Source organism: Macrobrachium rosenbergii, chromosome 48 (genome assembly GCF_040412425.1).
Source record: "Macrobrachium rosenbergii isolate ZJJX-2024 chromosome 48, ASM4041242v1, whole genome shotgun sequence".
In the NCBI taxonomy this organism is placed as follows: domain Eukaryota; kingdom Metazoa; phylum Arthropoda; class Malacostraca; order Decapoda; family Palaemonidae; genus Macrobrachium; species Macrobrachium rosenbergii.
This window is the reverse complement of record NC_089788.1, coordinates 69,679,570-69,701,264: the sequence shown is the minus strand read 5'-3', so window position 1 is coordinate 69,701,264 and position 21,695 is coordinate 69,679,570. Positions and strand designations below refer to the sequence as shown.

General features: G+C 33.8%; 1 protein-coding gene across 3 annotated transcripts in view; it reads left to right on the top strand.

Annotated features, from left to right (window-relative positions):
- Positions 1-21,123, top strand: part of TBC1D23 (TBC1 domain family member 23) — a 37,116-nt gene extending 15,993 nt beyond the window's left edge. For 2 of the 3 annotated variants that reach the window (XM_067092022.1, XM_067092023.1), the window contains exons 5-15: positions 1,012-1,135; positions 1,315-1,439; positions 2,555-2,705; positions 2,994-3,158; positions 4,316-4,402; positions 4,845-5,058; positions 6,146-6,342; positions 12,672-12,822; positions 13,169-13,301; positions 14,979-15,176; positions 18,940-21,123. In XM_067092022.1, the coding sequence (XP_066948123.1) occupies positions 1,012-1,135; positions 1,315-1,439; positions 2,555-2,705; positions 2,994-3,158; positions 4,316-4,402; positions 4,845-5,058; positions 6,146-6,342; positions 12,672-12,822; positions 13,169-13,301; positions 14,979-15,176; positions 18,940-19,021 (1,627 nt within the window). In that variant the 3' untranslated portion in view covers positions 19,022-21,123. Of the gene's footprint in view, positions 1-1,011; positions 1,136-1,314; positions 1,440-2,554; positions 2,706-2,993; positions 3,159-4,315; positions 4,403-4,844; positions 5,059-6,145; positions 6,343-7,635; positions 7,825-12,671; positions 12,823-13,168; positions 13,302-14,978; positions 15,177-18,939 lie in introns of all 3 variants that reach the window. The other variant, XM_067092021.1, reaches the window with a different exon arrangement.
- Positions 21,124-21,695: the final 572 nt, after the last annotated feature.

Below are 21,695 nucleotides of genomic sequence, written 5' to 3'. Positions count from 1 at the left end.
TAGTGACACTTAAAGCCAAACACTGTAGTGATTGTCCAACTTTCAGCCAACAACAGATAGCAAGTATTGGAAGCAAATCTTTAAAAGAAATTTTGTCAGATTCTTCAACATTTTTAGCATTTACATCCTGTCATTAAGTTAAGGAGTAGCAGTCTATTTAATAGGATCTAATCATCAAGATAAATATTTTGGGCTAGTCACATGAGTGTTAAAAATGTTAACTCAGTGGTCTTGTTAAACTATGTATTGGTAATGATAATTTATGGTCATGAGAACATCGACGTTGTGAAGGTTGAGTGAAGTGTCATAGTGAATATTATGAATATGCTGTGATTTTTTTTTTTACCATTCCTCACAGATGTAAAATTTAAACTTAATTGTTTGGTCAAACAGTTATGATTTATCATTATCCCAGAATGAGAAGTATCAGATTCTTTCTTCTTTGTAATATTGCAGTCAACATTTGTAAAGCATGGATAGCTTTAATATGCTATCATATTTAGAATTTTTTAAAACTACAGTATATATATATATTTCAGAGTCACAACCATTATTTTACCACATTTTAATATTTTATCCCATCCTGCAATGTCCTAGAAGTATGATAGAAGTAATTTTTGGATGTGCAGTATTGGGTGCTATATTTCCAGCAACATTTTTTGGAGGTGTCTATGTGTGTTTGGTGGCTTTCTGATAATTAGGATCCTTTTCCACTTTTTAAAGCTGGAGGCATTGGCAAAACATATTATAAACTGCTAAAATTTTTTGTGAAAATTTAAGCATTTGAATGTAATAAGGTGATTAGTGGCAACACTGTATAGTCATTTAAACAATTTTCCAGTAAAAGAGTTATGTGAGATTTTATACTGTATCCAGCTCAGTGGCTTGTGAATTTTAATTAAGGTTTTGAACTTTTGTATATTTTTTTTATACTTGACTAACATGAATTTTAATTAAGGTTTTGAACTTCTGTATACTTTTTTATACGTGACTAACTTCTTTTGTAAACAGGGAATCCGGCATTGGAGGTCCAGTCTACCACTTGTTACGGCTGATATTGTTATATCACGACCCAAAGTTATCTACATTCCTAGATTCACGTAAAATTACACCAGATCTTTATGCAACATCATGGGTAAGTTGTGATTTTTACCTGTATATGAAATTTATAGATTTCAAACCAGCTAATTTTAAGATGTCTTGATTGAATTGTATTCTTATTGTAAAGAGAGAAGATATTGTGCCCTTTACACATATTTTAGAAGTGTAACATGGTGTGTCTGATCAGTAATACTTGTTCCTTTATTTTTGCAGTTAAGAAGTTTATTTTCTTCTGTGTGTAGCTTGGATTCGACAATGGCTCTGTGGGATATCTACTTCCAAGAAAGAGATCCATTTTTCATCATCTTTTTGTCACTAGTCATATTGGTAAATGCAAGGTTAGTACTGTTCAGTAAGTTATGTTGTTCCTAGGTGTATTAACATCATACTTATTTCAGGGCTTCCTGTAGGGGGCCTGAATGTTTTTTAGTTTTTATTGTTCCAAGGAAGTATGCAAACATTCATCTCTATATCGGAGTATCCCTTGAGAGAAAGCTGAATTGGTTGTCAAAGCTTGTTAAGTTTCCTCTTCCATTGCAAAGTACATATACATGTTGCTGCTGTACAGCACTGGACTTGATTTGGTTATTGGAGATTATTATCACCTTGATGATATTCTTTCTTGCTTTTTGTTTGAATGTTTCTGTTTAGGAGGTCTGTGCATGAGTCTGTTGCGCATAGGGAACAAGTTCATTGTATTAGAAGATATCCTGGATGTGTATGTGTGTGTGTTGTAATATTACTAAGGATTTGCTGTGTCAAGTATGTTGTACAGTATAACTTTGCAACTGATTGATGGTAGGAAGCCATTGATTTTATCTTCAGTTGCCTTGTGAAGGTTGAAGACAAGTGGGGATGAAGGTGAGCCATTCTGGAAGGTGTTGTCAATAGTTTTTAGTTGAACATTATATGCAGTGTCTGGTTGTTAATTAATGATCAAGAAATGCTGAAAGTTCCAGTTATATGTTGTGTAGAATCTTATGATTACATGTAAAAATTAGCAAAAATTAGATCAAAGGTAATTTTCATATTGTCATTATGGAGACCAAAGTTTGGATACTTTTCACGGTTTATTACCATTTAAATCAAGGTTTAGCAAAAATACCTTTATTGAAGACAATCTCTTAGTCACTTAGCGTATTTATTTCGAGGTATGAAGGCACAGTTATGATTCTCATTGATTAGGTGTGTTACTAACATAGGCTGTGCTGCTGAAGTTAGTATTCCCATTTCCTGTTGTATATTGTACCTCCTGTAATATCAGCTCTTCATAAATCCTTGTATGTATGAATGATCTGTATACAAGGCAGGAATTTCATGATTTTTGTAAGGTTATTTTAAATTGTATCATACTTTTATTATCTCTAATTTTGATTGAAAAATTGGCTGTAAAATTCTCATTGGGCTGTTTGAAGTGATAATATTTTATTAATCTTTTGCAACTTTTTTCCAGAGATCAAGTGCTTGAAATGAAGAGTGAAAGTAGGGATCAGATTATCACTACACTGTCAGGAATTCCAGCAGGTCTTAGTGTAGATGACGTCTCTGATTTTTGCTCCCTTGCAAGATATTATATTATCAAAACTCCATCCACTTTCAGAAAGGTATGGCACTAAAATAGTTTAATGATGATAGTACTATACAGTATATTGAATAGAATGTCAACTCGTGAATATTGATGTATTGTTGCGTGTGTACAAATAAAGTTATGTGGTATGTAATGCGCTAGAATGTAAATGAGAAACAGAACTGCTCCAGGAATATCAGACAGGTTTTTTATTATGTAAAAGAGATTTATAACTAGATTACATTCCAAGGCACTCTTAGGTACGCTTTATGATCCCTTTGTAATTTAATATTATGCAGCCACATAAACGTTATTTTTATTCCAGGACTTTTCAACTGCCATATTTGGATCAGTTTATATGGGACATGGTGACACATGCAATAGAGTAGGTGATCTTCCATTGTCGCAAGCCCTTTGTCTTCCTGTTGCAGCTGATGAAATAATAGATACTTGTGACATGTTGCAGGGTGCTCCAGATGATATTGAACAGGTCAGCCATATTTGTTATTTATTTAAGTAGCTAGTTAAAGCCTCATTTATCCAAATTTATGTTATTCAAGTGTCAGTCAGCTGAAATATGTAAATTAAAAAAAAATATTTCACAAGATTATTGGAAGATTAAGCTTAAAGATCAGTTTGATAATTCCAGTTTTTGTTACTGTCAGTGCTTTATGCCACGATGGTTTCCATGTAAACATGTGGAGCCAACCGTACTGATAGAAACTAACTCTCCAGTTGTCAAGTATACTGTACTCCAGTTGAATTTAAACCAAATATTTTTTTTCTGAAATAGAAGCTTAAGTTTGCTGGAGGTTTGAAAATTGGGAAGACACTTGTTAAGTGAAGACTTAAATAATGTGTTGTTGCCAATTCACAAAATCAAAGCCGGGTAATATTGATGCTTATGTCTACGATATTAATTTTTGTATAAATAGATCCAAGGTTTCTGTACCTCAGGATCTTATATTCAAGAGAAAGTTTTTGAAGCTCATGAGAAAATGGTCATACAAGAGTGGCATAGTTTCTCATATGGTTTTCTGAGTTGCTTCAAGCTTAGACTTGGCATTCTTAAGATTTTGAACTTTACCTTATTGTTTTAAGTTTGTTCTGTTTGGTGGGGGTTGTTACACTGTTAGTTACTGATCGTGTTTATTATTTTTATTCCTGAGTATCCATTTGGCTTTGGAGGTCATTGAGCTCAGCATATTAGTGGTCAGTTTGATTTAATGTATGTAAAATAACCTAGCTACCCTTAACAAGTCAGGTTAAGAAATTTAATGAAGGGTCTGAGTAAAGTTTCTTATCCTTAATTGAAGATTAGAATGAAGGAAACTTATGTGTCTCTATATTAGGCATACTAAGCTATCATCAGTAAGCCAGATTTTCTAGTTATGTGTTAAACAACTCATAAGTTGAGAAGTATTTAGATTTCCATTTTTATAAGTGCAGGTACAGTGCTGAATGCATGTGGCATCCTTATGTTAAATTTTGTATACATTTTAGCTTGTAGTGCTCCTGTGAGTTTCAGAATTGATCTCTGATGTGATACCAGTTTTACCATAAGAACAGTTTTCCTTTTAAAAGTTATATTCCTGTGAATGTTTCACTCAGCATTTTAAAGAAGCTTTTGATATTTGTTTATTACAGGTTCGGTTTTTCCTTGTGGATTGCAGGCCCTCTGATCAGTATAATGCAGGTCATCTCCCCAATGCATTTCATCTGGACTCAAGCTTGGCAAGTGTTTTATTGTTTCATCTAGATGTATGTTTTAGATATTGTCGATTTCTAAGGTGATGGACCATCAGCTCAGTGGTCTTGTAAAACTAAGGTATACTTAAGATGGACCACTACATGTAATTTGAACTGATAACTGTGGTCTTGCTGTTGTTGTTTATGAGACACGTGTCAGTTGTTTGTATGTTCTCGTGTAGCAGGCACATTATTTTTTGGTACTTACGTGGATCAGATGTATTGATAGAAAAAGAGAATAGTAAAACTTGCTGAAAATATACAATAACAAGTGCAGTTAAGTGTGATTAATTACAATGTGTGTTATGTTTTATGCTACTTAGGAATCCCATATAATTAATATGTAAGCTTGGTAATGTGTACTTCGGTAATAGAGTTACCTGTATTTGATAGTAGAACTGATTGAAACTCGCTTTTCTTCTTTCAGATGTTACAGCATCCTGCTTCTTTTCAAACTGCCGTCCAAGGGTTATTTATGGCCCAGCGTCAAGCTGTTGCATCAGAGACCCCAGGTTGTGGCCAGCACTTGTGTTTTATTGGATCTGGTAGAGAACAAGAAGACCAGTATGTGCATATGGTTGTTGCTTCATTTTTGCAGAGAAATACACAGTACGTCAGTTTAGCCAAAGGGGGATACCATGGTAAGTTTTTCTATATTTCTCTTTGCCTTTTTTGATTTAATGTATTTATGTCAAGTAAGTCAGTGGATTAGTTTTACTGGTCTGTTTAAAGTGCGCAATCACATATTCTCAATAGAAAAGGAAGTTAAATATTTTAATCTAGGTGTTGAGATATCCCTTTTTCTCGTTAGGTATTTTAGCATGTTCCAGATGTGTTATGAAACAATTTTTTGGGTTTTTTGTCATTCTTTAGTAGTCAGCAATATATTTAGAATTAGCTGTCATATAGCTTCTTATCAGAAAAAGTCATCATTTTAACCTTCTGTCTATTACCGCATAGGTATTTTAGCATCTGCTCTTGATGGTAGCGTCTTTGTTTTTCTAATTCTGTCATTTGTTAGTAGCTACCATCACAGATAAAAACAAAGCCTGATTGTTTATATCTTAAGTAAGAACTGGGACCATGTTAAGTTTGTCGAAATCTGAGAACTTCTTGCTTATTTTGTGTTCGTAGTGTCATGATCTTAAAGAGAGAAATTTGCTCAACTTATAAGGATAGGTGAAGCTCACTCTCTGTCTCCTTGAATGGAGTTTTTAACATAAGTCCTTGGATGGAGTTTTCAACATAAGTTCAAGAAGAAGATGGGAGGAGGAGATAGGAGGGTCATCAGACTTCTTTGCAATGTACAACAAATCTGCTGCAAGAACAAATGGATTAAGAAATTTGGCTTTATCTTTTTTTTATTTAGTATATTGTACGGATTAATGCAGATGACATGTACAAATCACATGCTGTAACTATTTATAAGTATGTATGATTATATTTCTGTAGTACAGTAAAGTCAAACCACAAGTCATCCGTACCTGCTATACCTGAATTTTGATTAATCCTTACAGAAACTTGATCTGAATATTATAACTTGCATTTTATTCTGATTACAAAGTAACCTTGAACCTTGGTAATTTTTTTTGAAGAATTATTTTTAAGGTAAAACAGCTATTTTCATGAAACTGGTTGACACTCGTTCCTTTTCTTGTGCAATATTATTTTTGTTACTCTTTCCTTTCTTAATTAGAAAGTTTTTGATAGGTTGATTTTTGTTTTCAGCTCTGCATGACATGTTGGTCCACAATATAAATGAAAGCCTAAGTGATCATGACTCCAAACACTGTCTTGTGTGTGCCCCAGACAACCAATCCCATTCATCCGAGCCAGCAGACCAAGAAGATTTCTCTGTTACATCCAAGCAGCAACCATCGTTTATGAACAAATTTTCATCCTTTTCGTCAGTGTTCAAGATGAGGGTATGTTTCATTACCTGTATTTGTTTTGATATAGCTTTTAAAAAGATTGTGTGCATAATAATTATGATTTTTTTATATTGACAGGGGAGTTTCTGTCTGTAGTCAGAATCATATTTTTTATATTTTATTATCTGTAGGGATAAGTTTTAAAAGAAACAAAGCATTGTAAGCTTTAGAAAATAACAGTGGGCAGTAAGTTGAAAAATAAATCTGGAAGAGAATGATGATGATATCAGAAATGTATATAACCAGTGATGTGAAGATTAGAGCCTGCTTAAAGAATAATGTCAAATACAGTTGTAAAAATTGAAAGTAGAGACCAGACTTTAACAGGATCAACAACTAACTTGATAAGTGTATGAACCTATCTGAAAGTATTGTAACCGCTATAAGTAATTTAATTGAAAGGTTGTAGAGGTAGAAATACAAAAGATAATGAGGTAAAGCATGGGTACAATTTTATTGTTTTATGAAAGCTAGTAAGTCAGAAATTACTAAAATGAAAATACAGTACATAGCTATTTTTTGTATTATAACTATTATGTTCAAGTTCTTATGAAGTGGTTGACTTGGAGGTATATGTTTGTCATTGTCATGTTATCTAAATGGATTTTGGTTGTAGAGGCCTGCTACAGCTTGTGGTTAGAAAATAGATATAGGCCATCTACAACAGCTCTTTTTCTTTGACAGACTTGCAAATATTGAATGGAATCACCTGGTATTTAATGAATTAACTTTATATATTGAATAAGATATGTAATTAATTTTTCAAATGGTTGTCCAAGGTTAATCCATGCTTTGGTGGCTTTTTTCGATAGCTTGTATCATCAATTATTTCACAAAACTTTTTTACTAAGAGGTAACAAATTAAATTGGTCATGCATTACTACTTGCTTCTATATTGTAATATGAAAATACATATGTAATTGTAGGGTCCTTGCTCAAAGACTAGAATTGATAAGAAAAGGAACTAAATTTTATTGACAAAGCCTTAGGAAGTTTCCAGTTAGGACATTAAAGTATAGATTATAGGATGTTCTTCCCAGAGAGAATAAAAATAATGGTGTAGTTTTAATAGAAAAGTGAGGATGCAGATGACAAGGAAGTATAATTACAGTAGGCCTATATACTCTCATTAATGTATATACTTTTGTCATGAAAAATAAAGCCATTGATATAAACCTCAAGGTACAGTATAGTACCATTATAAGAGTAAGTGCATACTTAAAGCTCAGACTGCTTGATAATAGGTGATTATTATGTACATGATACTGACGTTTGCTCCCCGCACAGTCCCCTGCTGTGTTTGAGAAGCTGTCTTCTTTAGTGTCAGGGCCTCGGTGCATACCAGGACAAATGGGGAAAATTTCTAAGAGTGAAGCCCCAACAGAAGTTGCTTATAATGAGAGAACAGTATGTCCCAGACAGTGCGATGTTCCAGTAGAAAGTAATCAAAGTTTGGAATCTGGAGAGACTAGTGAGGTGTGGAAAAGTGGGTGTGTTTGTGTGTTTACATAATTTCAGATTTGCTTAGATTACCTGTCTGAGATATTTTGTGTTTTTACATGCTGTACCAGATCTAATACAGTGGTGCAGATCTTGGAGTGACTTAACAGTTGCAATGGGCATGCTCAACTAACGGATTTGAGTAACCACTTGTCATTTGGGATACTAACCACAAGAGCCAGAACAGAATTTTTCTATCTTAACCCTTAAACGCCTACTGGACGTATCATACGTCGACTAAAATTGTCTGTTGGGTGCCAAGTGGACGTACCGTACGTTGACTACAAAAAATTTCAACCTTCGGTCAACTTTGACTCGACCGAAATGGTCGAAAAACGCAATTGTAAGCTAAAACTCTTACATTCTAGTAATATTCAATCATGTACCTTCATTTTGCAACAAATTGGAAGTCTCTAGCACAATATTTCGATTAATGGGGAATTTTTGAAAAAAACTTTTTTCTTACGCCTGCGCGGTAACTCGGCCGAAAATTTCAGAAATTCTTTCGTCATTTTGTCATAATTTTTGCACTGTTCTATATTAGCCGTTACATAAAGTTTTATATATGAAAATGTGCGCAATTTCATGTACAATACAACAGAAAATAACTCATGGTTGTAGCTTTATCAGTTTTGAAATATTTTCATATAAATCACAATAACTGCCAAAATTTCAACCTTCGGTCAACTTTGACTCGACCGAAATGGTAAAAAAAACGCAATTGTAAGCTAAAACTCTTACATTCTAGTAATATGCAATCATTTACCTTCATTTTGCAACCAATTGGAAGTCTCTAGCACAATATTTCGATTTATGGTGAATTTTTGAAAAAACTTTTTCCTTACATCCAGCCAGAAATTCTTTTCACACGTTGTCGTAATGTTTGCACTGTTTTATGTTACATAAAGTTTTATATATGGAAATGTGCGCAATTTCATGTAGAATACAACAGAAAGTAACTCATGGTTGTAGCGTTTATCAGTTTTGAAATATTTTCATATAAATCACGATAACTGCCAAAATTTCAAGCTTCGTCAACTTTAGCTCGACCGAAATGGTAAAAAAACAATTATAAGCTAAAACTCTTACATTCTAGTAATATTCAATCATGTACCTTCATTTTTCAACAAACTGGAAGTCTCTAGCACAATATTTCGATTTATGGTGAATTTCTGAAAAAAACTTTTTTCCTTACGCTCTGCCGCTGTAACTCGGCCGAACATCTCAGAAATTCTTTCGTCATTTTGTCGTAATGTTTGCATCGTTTTACATTAGTCGTTACATAAACTTTTATATATGAAAATGTGCGCAATTTCATGTAGAATACAACAGAAGATAGCTCATGGTTGTAGCTTTATCAGTTTTGAAATATTTTCACATAAATCACGATAACTGCCAAAATTTCAACCTTCGGTCAACTTTAACTCGGCCGAAATGGTAAAAAAACGCAATTGTAAGCTAAAACTCGTACATTCTAGTAATATTCAATCGTTTACCTTCATTTTGCAATAAATTGGAAGTCTCTAGCACAATATTTCGATTTATGGTGAATTTTTTAAAAAAACATTTTCCTTATGTCTGCGCGGTAACTCGGCTGAACATCTCAGAAATTCTTTCGTCTCGTTGTCGTAATATTTGCACCGTTTTATATTAGTCGTTACATAAAGTTTTATATATGAAAATGTGCGCAATTTCATGTACAATACAACAGAAAATAACTCATGGTTGTAGCTTTTATCAGTTTTGAAATATTTTCATATAAATCACGATAAATAGAAAAAATTCGACTTTCGGTCAACTTTAACTCGACCGAAATGGGCGAAAACTGCAATTGTAAGCTAAAACACTTACAGTCTAGTAATATTCAATCAATTAGCTTCATTTTTCAACAAACGGAAAGTCTCTAGCACAATATTTCGATTTATGGTGAATTTTTAAAAAAAACATTTTTTTACGTGCGGGCGTTACGAATTCATGCATCATTTTGTGATAATATTTTCTCTGTGTTGCTTTGATCGTTTTACAATTTGTTATATACCAAAATCATCGCAATTTAGTGTACAATATAACTAAAAAAAATTAACTCATTAGCTTTAACCGTTGTGCTTACAGCGCGATTTGTATACAATTATATGAGTTTTTTTTTTTGCTGTCATATATTCCAATATTTATATATGATAATGATATTTTTTTCATTTCTGATGGTTGCATACTAAACTTCAGGCAATGACAAAAAAAGGAGCCAAAAATGAACTCTTAATCTTAAAAACTAAGCATGCTGTGATTTTTGAAAAAACTTTTTTCCGCTTCGGCGCTAACTCACCGAACGCCGCCGGCATACAGGAGACGTTTTTGTAAATAGAGGCTCGGCGTTTAAGGGTTAATGTGTATTTTAAGTATTCAGTGCTTTTCAAACAGCAGAAAATATAACTTCAGTCGTGGAAAATGGTTCATAGGGAAGCACCTGTTTATTGGGGCCTTTGAGGTAAAGTTGAAGTGTTGATATTGAATCAGATTCTTGTAAAAAGCTCAGGGGCTTTGAATTTTGTGGAGGGCAGTCGATCTAGGAGTTGTGTATTTGACATAATATAAATTTTAAGCTATTTATCTTTGAACGTTTGGTTAGTGGATGGTAAATATGGCTTCCTAAAATTCTCATCTACAGTATACAGTAGAACCCTGGCCCTCGATTGTATCAGAACTCGACATAATCGGATTTTGACGTGAAATTTTGAGTAAATTTTGCACCAGAGGTTGAACAACAAACCAGAATCCGACCCAATGACTCATATGATGTTCGCAAACAAAAGTGTTTCGTTCAGCCGCCGCTAGTTGGCGTTGTTCCCATGCGTCCTTTAAAGCCAGCTCACTCTGCTGCTGTTGTTTTGAAAGATATTGTAAAGTGATTTTCTATACACTATTCCAGTAGACTTTGTATGAAATGTACCATAAATTAATACTGAACGTAAACAACGTTAATGTATTACTGTGATAGGCCACCAGGGTGGCACTTTGTTTTGTTTACATCCGCTCACGCAACACGCTGCCGACATAATGTAGGCAGCTTTTCTCAGGTTTGTGATAAAAGACATAATTTGGGTTATTTTTAACATTTTATTAATTTACTGTAATAATTAGGCTTGTTTTTCAATGTTTTATTATTAGCAACATTTTTTGTGCCTACCCATTACAGTACATACTGTTACCTAGTCTAGCCTATGGCGCTCGGTCAGCCATCAGTAATACGGCCGCGTTGGACGTAGGCCAGTTTTTTTGATACAGTATACATTTAAAAATGGAAAAAGTTTGCCAAATACAGTAAGTTATTCAACTCTGAACTTATTTAATTGTAATTTGTGTAATGTGTTGTATAAAAAGACAAGGTTAGGGTCATGACTGGTGGTCAAGAACAGATTAATCCATTTTCAGTTACTTCTTATGGGAAAAATTGATTCAGATCTTTACTGAATCGCATCTTGACGCTTCTTCTGGAATGGATTAGCATGGAGGACCGGGTTTCTACTGTATTTATGATGTATGGTGAACCCATGGTTGTTAGACGCTGTATCTGTAATTTTAGAAAGTGTTGTCTTTGATATATATTTTTTAAGAAAGCTATTGGAATAGGCTACTATAGGGTACTAAAACCCTGCCATACTAATCCTTACCCTGAAAAAAGTAAATTTTTCGAGAAGCTGTCTTCTTTAATGCTAGGGTCTTGATGCATATCTTGACAAATGGGCCATATTTCTATGAATGATGCCCAGGCAGAAGTCAGTCTTGATGAGGGCACAGCCCGTTCCTCACATTGTAGGGCTCCTGTTGAAAACAATCAGAGTTTGGATTCTGGAGAGACCATTAGGTGTGGAGTAAGGGGAAGTGTGTTTGCCTGTACAGTATTCATATTCTTTGGGATGAATCTTACCTTCTGTTAAAGATAGCTTATATCTCCGCTCCAATAGGTGAGGAGATATAAGCTATCTTTAACAGTAAGCTATCTTTAACAGTATGTAAGTATCCAAATAATAAATTTTATTGTGAAAATTTATAAAATTCTTAATTTTGTGTTAACATTTTAAGTATTGATATTTTAACATGAGATACCAAATCTAATGGAATAGATCTTGAGTGACTCACTAATTGCTATGAGCATGTTTAGCTACTTGATTGAAATAACTTTTTATCTACTGTAGAAAGTGAGTGTGATTGTTTTTTAAAGGCAAGAGGGTTTCAATCGAGCTGAGGGCAGTTGAGTTTGGGATAGTTGTGAGTGATTTTGTAAACTGTTTGACATAGCATGTTGTCGTTTTTATGTGAAGAAATTGGATTTTAGTCTTGGCCAAGTGTACAGAAGTAATGGAAGAGACTTGAAATGACAAACTATGAGTTGTTTGTCATGATATTGCATGTACAGGTGAAATAACATTGTATATATTTTTTTTTACATGAATCAAGGGTAAAGCAAAAGAGAGGGTAAAATACTGTTCTAATCATACAAAAAGCATTTACCTTAAAATTTAATTTTGGTAACAGCTTCACCCAGTAAGAAATCATTTATTAGAATTTCTTTCTTTTTCTAAATTATTACTTTATTTTCATACATGCATATAGTTATGAAGGATTTCGCATGTCCAGTGGTATGTATAAACAAAGATTTTAAAACACACATGAATAGTAAAAATATGGATCAGTTTCTTTGGACATTTCATACAGCTGGCAGTGTGTTGTAATTGGGTAAGTTCTCTCCCTTTCTCAGAAAAAAGGAGTAATTAAAGTTGTTTTTTGGCATTGTAATTGATTTGATGCTTGATTTTATTTTTCAGTCAGTAGAAATGAAAGAGAAGCTGGTGGAATACATAACTAATCCTAATGGAGAAGGGGTGACTGTTGATCGTCATGTCAGCTCGCAGGATCGTGGAAAGTTGTATCGTAACCATGGTGATGTTTTTAGCGTTGGATATGATGATGATGAGGGTTAGTAAATATGGATGCTCTTGTTTTGAGTTGTTTTTCATCTGATCATGTCAGGCTCAGAAATATTTAGTCGTGCACTGTGTAAAATTCTGTATCATTTTCTGTACTTTACAAGAAGAGTTTTGTTCATGGGATTAAAACATCCATAAAAATGTTATGTAACCTTAATACATTGCATACCATATGTCTTTTTCTGTTTTAAGGAAATTAATAAGCCAAAAAGGTGTTGTGTTTAGATAATATAAGTAAAATTGAGGCACGAGAGAAGGTACTTGTGGTTACAGTGTTGAGCTAGTTTAATTTCCAAAGCAGTACTTATCCGTGAACCTGCCTGCTTCTGTTTCAGTTCCCGGTGGCTATGATGGAAGAGAAAACAGTCCTCTGGAAGTTGTGAAAATTTCTCAGTGGCTGAAAAAACCAGATGTCATTTCCTCATTTTCGTGTCATCAGGTTAAGGAAAATGGATATATGTACAAATGGTAATGTTTATTAAATTTTCTTTAGATAAAAATTCAGAGTATCTTTGCTTTTACAATGAAAGTGGAACTATCAGCTTCTCGTTGATACTAATGTGGAATTATCTTCACTGATACTGGTAGATAGAATTTATACTAATATTAAGGGTTAACTTTGTACACAGTGGTAGGCCCTAAGCATGATAAGGACTGTTTTCTGTAATGCTCAGTTTAGAGTAGAGGTTTTGGCAGTACATTGCAGTGAAATGATATTCCATAACACAGTTACTCTAGATTTTTACAACCTGAAATTTTTTATTACAAATCCATTAATCATAAAATAGCTTTTTAAATGTGTGCAGTACAATCAGTTGGTAGATTAAAAATAGACTTCAGTAGAAATTCATCCAAGATAGTTAAACAACAACTAAATTGCCATTTGATATCAGTAGTTTCTATAGGCAGGAAAACTTTTTGGAAGATTACCAAATCTTTGATATGGGCATTTCTCCAAAGACATTAGCCATTCATAGTTTATTTGAATCCTTTCAGAGTTTGGTGACTTAAATTGACATTATCCTATTCTCCACTCCTGAAGTTTCGATTGCACTTATTAGCTGAGAAGTTTTGGCAAGGATTGTGTCATTTCAATTTTTTTCATTTTTAAACATAATACAGTAAAGTAATGGTACTCAACTTTAAAATGACACTTAAAGCTGCTTTACACCTTGAAAAATATATTCACAGCTAGCAGTGAAATAAAAACATTAATTTGTCAATGTGTGCTTTGCCTTAAACAAATTTGGGACACCCCTAAAATCTGAAAGGGGTATGTACACCTGGTGCTGTACTATTGTTTGTATTAGGAAAGAATTCATTTTCTACCAGTGGGTGGTTTGTTATTAGTTTGAGACCATTGAGTCACATTTTGAGACTCGTATGACTCAACCAGGTAATTTGTTCTTAATTGAGAATTGAAAATTGGAAAAAGGTAAAGTTGAAGAAGATACAGTATTAGGTAGGAAGACACCAAAGGGAACAGATGAAAAATAAAACTGATAGAGTAATGCACAAGTACATCTTATTGGAAATCAGCTATGAAAGGTAACAGGTTATGTTAGTTGAAGTCCAGATACTGCACTTTGCAACCTTGAACCTTCTTCGTTACATGAAATTTAAGACCTGTACAACTCCTTGATTCCCATCCCTTCCCTCACTGATAAGGACAGTGTGGTTGTGTTGTAGAAAAATCTATCAAGGACTTGAGCAAGAATTAAACTTGGGACCAATGCTGTTGAAAGTAGTTTAACAAAACTACTAAATCACCCTTTTAGGATTTGTTAGTAAATGAAAAGAGAAAACCAGAGAAAGATTAATTTACATAATAGGAGGCAAGGATGATGAAGACAGCAAAGTGAGAGAAGGCAAAATGGAATGTATAAAAAAAAAAAAACCAGCCAGCAGTGATTCCCAATGTACTCTGCTAGGTACTGTAAGAGTAAACTTTACAAGTTTCTGAAGGTAGAAAGTACAGTCTTTCATATGAAGGTTTGTTGTGTCATGAAATTCCTACGCTTTCAGAATTTGATGTTTTGCCAGTTATCAAATGTCCAGTGTATATAAAGCATATACTGTACTGTATATAGGTAACATTCCTTATTTTGTATCATCATTACCTGAATTTCCTTATTCTTTGAACAGTCACCTCCTGCTTATGGATACACTTCTCTTTGTGATACGAGAGTCCGAAACTAAGAGTGGAGAAGGTCACGTAACAGCACGGAGAACTTTAGCGTCTATAGTAAAGATAACTTCCAAAAAAAGACATCCAGATCTCATAACCTTCAAGTATGGTACCACCTCACCTGATGGAGATGTCACAATCTCAGATATGGATAGGTAAGTAGGAGAGTCTGTTTTTCAGAATAAAATGAATTTTTAGTTTTTATGTAAAGATTTGGGTGAGTATCATTTTGTATACACATCTTAATTTTACATTTGTTCACTGTACAGTTTTTAAATGTACTATTAATGTCCACTGCCTTTTCATTAGTTAATTCATAACAGGCTAAGGTGTTAAAATATAAAATGAGGAAGGTTTGGGTTAGTATTTAGTTACTTCATGTCATCTACTCAAATATAATTATGTAACAAAATATAGTACAGTAATTAAGCAATTTTTTTTTTTTATAAAATGCCTGATTTATGGTTGGTAAGGGTGCATAATTCAAGCACCATGAATGGTTTTTTTTTAAGCAGCATTCTGATCACGTTTAGGGAAAATCTCATTGATCTTATTTTCAATTTGCCAAGTCTGAGGTAGCTGGATTTGCTATAAATAAAAATATAGTAGATATTCCATAAGATATATGAGAGGTTAAACATGACTCTCAGTTTGCTATTTTAAATTTTTGTCACCCTGTGCACCAACTGTTTCCTTTCCATACTGATGCATGATAGCTACTATATTGATAGAAATTGCCTTAGGAAACGAGTATGAGAGTTAATTTATAAAGAAATTTTTGCATATTTGTCCAGCTAGTTGAAGGAAGTTAAGGAAAATTATATTCTACTTTTACAGTAGTAGAAACTTATTTGTAATGAACTTGAAGTGTAAGGACACTCATAAATTAATTGTTATAACGCTTGGTGCCCGAGCATTATAACCTTGACGCTGAAAGTTGTAGTGCTTGTGGACTTTAGATTCAAGAGAAAGCTAATGAAATATAGGAGAAAATGGCTATATAGGAGGTGCACAATTTCTCATCAGGCAGGATGAGTCATTTCAAGCTTACATATGGTATTCCTAATTGTGATATATTGTTGGTGGAACACCCGATGTTGTTGATTTGTGCATATCCTTTTTTTACTGGGAGTTAATGTTTGAAATTTTTTATGTTATTGCACACAGAAACAAAGACTGATTATTTTGGTTGTTTAGTTAGTGGGGACTGTAGCTCGGCAGACTACAGTCAAAGTTCCTTTGAATTCCAGAGGATTTAAAGTGCAAAGAATCATTGAAAAATATGCTAACATGAATGCATTAGTCCCTTCTACTTTGTTACCTTAGAATGTTATGGCAGAGTGGTGTAGAAAGCATATAGATTTATTAAAATAAATAATTTCAGATGGGATCACTAAGACAAGGTCTTGAAGAGGCATTCTCCTGCTTAAAATTTAGGTCAGAATATTTACCCCCACCTGCTGGAGGATTTTCTTCTGAAAATATTTTATAATTTTTCTGCAGGATGATAATTCAGGATAGGGTCCACCGTGTGACGGGTCAACTTCCTCTTGGTTTTCCTTTATTCTGAAACAAGTTATGTGCAAAATGATGAGACTTATTCTCTGAACTTGGTTTTGGCTGTCAGTTCCGTCTTTTTCCTCAAGAGGTCTAAAAGCTTTTATATATGAATCTGGGAAAAAATGAGTATGAAGAGAATTTGGAAGCTTGATCTCTTTCCTTGGAGCTCACATATTTTCAGTTATTTAGGATGAATCTTACCTTCTGTTAAAGATACTGTATATTTCCATGCTGATTGGCAAGGAGATATAAGTTATCTTTAACATTAGGGAAGTATCCAAATAATAAATTTTATGAAAATTTAAATAATTTTTCCATCTTGGAGTGAATAGGTCTTACAAAAGAGCTTGATGAGAATTTGATTTACGAAGCAAATTGTGAAAGGGCATGCTTTGTCAGTAATCTTTAGACTACCAGTATTGCTTTAGACAATCTTTTAATAAAATTTTTCTAGACTTTACCAACTGCTATGTTGTAACAAATGCTGTGGATGCGATTACGAGTCAGTAACTAGTACTGTACATGTGTCATATATATTTTTTGAGCATTTTGTAAGGAACAGCTTAATCATTCTTAGTAAGCCCTTCTTGAGCAGGTCCTAATCATTCTTATTAAGCCTTTCTTGAGCAGGTCCCTCTTCAAGTTATGGGTATTACAGATACCTGGATTTTTTGTGACAGACCAAAAAACAAGTTTCAATAAACTGGAGTTTCTTTCATCATGACCTTGAATTATACTTGTACCCATATTTTTGGCCTGAACATTCTCAGGTTCTTCAGTCTTTTGTTTGTCAGACAGAAGTTAGTCTCTCTACACTTACACCATTTAGATCCTCAGGTATGTCTTAGTAACCTTCCTCACTTATCATGAACGTGCGCTGTTGCTAGGAGGTCTGTTTATTGTTTTCTAACTATTTGCTTAGTAGAGGATCATTATTCCAGTGATCCTCTTCTCCAAGTACTAGGGAAGTTTTAAACTCCCAAAAACATGATGAGTCTGATATCTCATTTGTCCATAATGTTGGACAGTCCCATGAATCTCATGACCTGGAAGAAGCTTTTCAGGTGACTGAACTTCTACTGATTCCACCAACCTGGATATCCTGCAATGCCTCAGAGATGAGGCTTTCAGAGTAGGATGCTACAGCCAAGGTAAGGTCTTGCAGAACATAAGTCACCAGCTTCTGCAGGCTAAGTGGAATCAGTTCTGTAACCAGTGTAATTAAAGGTGTGTTGATCCAGTCAATTTCACTGTCAGTCTCCACTGGCAAGAGATATAGAATGCCATTTTGAATTTGAAAGTGTTTGAACTTTTTAGGCGTAGTGTGGTTTCTCTTCAGGAGTTCAAGCCTTATCCAGCAGTGCAGAAAGATGGGTTACTTAAACCTCCTACTTGGGATCTCTCTCTCTTTCTTCAGACATACAGCATGAGTAATCTTTGCTGGCCCTCACATTCAAGGAGGTCTTTCTATTGGTGGCTGCATTTTCAAGAAGGGTCAGCAAGATTCACACACTTTTGGGAAATATTAAATGTACTTGAGGTTGGTTGATACAGAGGTGTCACTTGCTCCTTGCTCGGTAGAGAAGACCCAAATGACTACTAGTCAGGATGGTTCACTGCACCTGTTGTCATGCCTTACTTATCTGCTGTTGCTAATAGTGAAGAGGACTTGCTCTGCTTAGTGAGGAAGACCAGACTTAATGGTCGACACTCTTAGACTGTAAAGGAAGAATCACGCTACAAAGAACAATGTCATATTGGCTAAAATATGCAGTGTGAGGAGCTGACAGTAATGTGTTGGATGGCAAAGCATAACGGGTCAGGCTTGCAAGACCATGTGGTCAGAGTGGTCTATATATAAGTAAAGTTTTGAATTGTCTTCTGTTTTACACATAGGTGCCTGGCAATGGTAGTTTACCTATATTACCATAAATCTGAGACAATATATTCTTATATTGGTGAACTTCTTTGTCATAAGACAGTCTGCCTGACCTTCCACCGAAAAGAATGCTTGTTTGTAAAAAAGAAAATGGCTAACTAAGTATAATTGAATAGATAAGAAATGAAAAATACATAAGAAATAAGAAAAATGACAAATAGATATAAGAACAAAGAGCTGAGAATTGAGCAACATGTATTTTTCGCACATGTTAAGCCTATGAGTCATCCTGTTTATTTAAGTGTTTATTTTGCAGTTTGTCAAATAGTGGTCTGCTGGGTTGCTAAAGACTACAGTAGGTTATGAAATAGTTTCTTTCAGTATATTGTATGTCAGCTAAATGTTCTCATACCAAAAACATACGATGTAATTAAAGTTTGCTTGACCTGAAATGACTGTAAACATATTATTTTTTTCAGATTCCTCATACCAAAAGCCAGTGAAGCCACCAAAGTCATCAAAGAACAGATAATGAAGCAGATGGAAGCTGCCAAGACCTAGTAGGCAGCATGTACAGCACTGGTTTTTTCATAAAAGTTGTTTACTATCGACTTCAGTTAATACATATTTGTATAAATAGGAACAGAGATTTCAGACTTCAAGAGCAAAATAATGTTTGTCAACAGTGAAAGTAGGTGAAAAGTAAAAGAACGATCATTAAAATGAATGTCTTGGTTTTGTATCTTTGCAAGACGTTTTAATAGGGCAAGGGAAGTTTACTGTATATTTGTAATTAATCTCTGCAAATCACAAAATGCAGGATGACTGTTGTATAATTCCCTCCATTACAATTCCTGGCTGATATCTTCTTTAGAACCACAACTCCATTCTCCTTCCTCTCAACGTCTTACGTCCATGCAGAAACGTGAAACCTCTGTACCTCTTAGGACTACCTGATTATTTATTCCTCGATTCCAAGACATTTTTTTACTTGTGTATATAATACATAATAATTCCATCCTCTTCTTGGGTGGTGAAGTGTCCCTGTTTGATAGTATATATAAATATATATATATAAAGAGAGAGAGATTTACATATATTGATAGTTATCTTTTAAAGTTGAAAAGTCACTGAGCTTATGTATGGCTTGTTAAGATTTCTTGCTTTAGCTCAGGTGGTTTTAGGGGAGAAGATTTTTTTAGTGTAGGTTTCTTCTGTTCGTATCATTTTGATTTCTGAGAAATCAGATAACTGAGGGTTCCAGTAATTGTTCATCATTATGTATTTGTTTCATACAGTTATTTGAAAATGCATTTATAGTTTACGCTGTTTAGTGTTTTTGATACTATAATTTTTCATAGTGTTTCTAAGTATCTTAAAAACCTGCATGCTGTAGTGAAAAATCATAATGCAATTGTGGTTTTACCATGGTTTTTTTTTTTAATTGTGGCCAGTCTGCAGACCCCCAGCCATTTTTTAATATTGCACTTCCTTTTTATTTGTACTTTTTATTAGTTTGCTTAGGGGCTGATGTGCACAAGAAAACTTTAGGGAGAAAATTATCATTTTACATTTAATTTTGAATGATAGAGCAGCTTATTTCTTGGGGAAAATGCTTGCACAATTAAGCAAGTTTTCCTAGTGCCCCTTTTAAAGAATGTGAAATTGTTGAGGTTAGGCATTTAGCAAATTATTTCTTTTATAGGAACTTCAAATGGTATCTTTATGAAAATTAGGGAAGTTTGGATTGGTGACTGTAGAAGTAAAGTACATACAGTATAATCTTGAGAATTTCTTCCACACCGTGCTGCAAATGAAATGGATTTTAAATTGAATATCATGGGAGACGGGACATATGGCTCTACTACTAGTTATGAATGGAGTTTTAGTGTGCCAATACTACATTAAATGAAAAATACTTATCCTTAGGGAAGTGTGTTATCATGATTTCTTCACTATTTAGTTTAACCAGAATGGTACCGCATGCAAGAGAGAAGATGGATAAAAATTTGCCAGACCGAGTGGTATGTTTTTTGTGTGAGAGAATAATTTTGTCATGGAATAAGCACAATGCCCAACTTAAATTTTGTTTATGGGCAAGCAACATTACTGTACAAAGACTGTTATTGATAATATAGAGAAGAGTATTAGTCTTTTAACAAGTTTGTTTATTGACAAGAATTTTCAATACAACTATTTTATGATGGTAATGATAACATCGTTTTTTTTTTTTGTCATATACAAGGCAGCATTTGGTTACCAGTTTTGTAAGTTTGAATTTTAGATTCAGCAGCTTTCCTTGCGTTCCTTTTACTAAACTTGCAACCTGCAGGCTCTACTGATAATGTTGCTAATCGTCTGTATTCTATAAAAATGTCCTAATTTTTGTAGGAAAATTGTGAACAAAATCTAGATTTTAGTATGAAAGTAGTAAATCCCAAAACGTGTGACAGGAGTTGTACTGGATTACTCATATTTTCATATTTATATGTTTTATCCTCATTTCACAATTTATGTGGCTCTAACCTGTTGATTTCTTATTTAAATATTTACCTAGGGTTACTTTTTCAAGGACAGGACACTGATCATGTAAAAATTACTTTTCAAATTTTAGTAAAACAGGCTTTGTTGTGTCTTTTGCATTAAAATTATATCTATCGTGACCTGTAAAGTAACTTCTATCCTCTGTAGTATAACAATCAGTAACCAGGAAGTTGTATGCTGTCATATCTTAGTTCATTCAGATTTTAGGAAGTCAGACTACCTTGAAGGGAGATTCAAGGGGTATACAGTATTTGTTTTTTGTATCTGAATGGGAAGACAAATATTTTGCATAAAGGTAAGTTGTCATTTATATTGCTGACTTGTCATAGAGTTTAATCAGGCCAGATGCCATACTTATTCCACTGTTTAGATCCTAAAAGTTAATGATTTCTTAGCTTGATTAGGACTACTAATTAGCAACTGGGGATCCTAAGTAGTGAACCAGTGTGTCGTTATTACTTAAATATTTTTGTAGCTCAAAGGTAAGCTTTTGGGGAAGATTCTGAGGTTGTTTTGAGTGCTAACTGATATAATTTCAAAATGAGCTTTTTTAGGACTTTGCCTCCTTTCATTTTGCTTTTGACACTATGCAGGTGCCATACTTGTAAAGCAGTAAACTAGAGGAGTGATGGAAAAGTAAGAGAAAGACATGAACATAGTATATATGTGAAGTTAAAAGTTAATGTGTGTT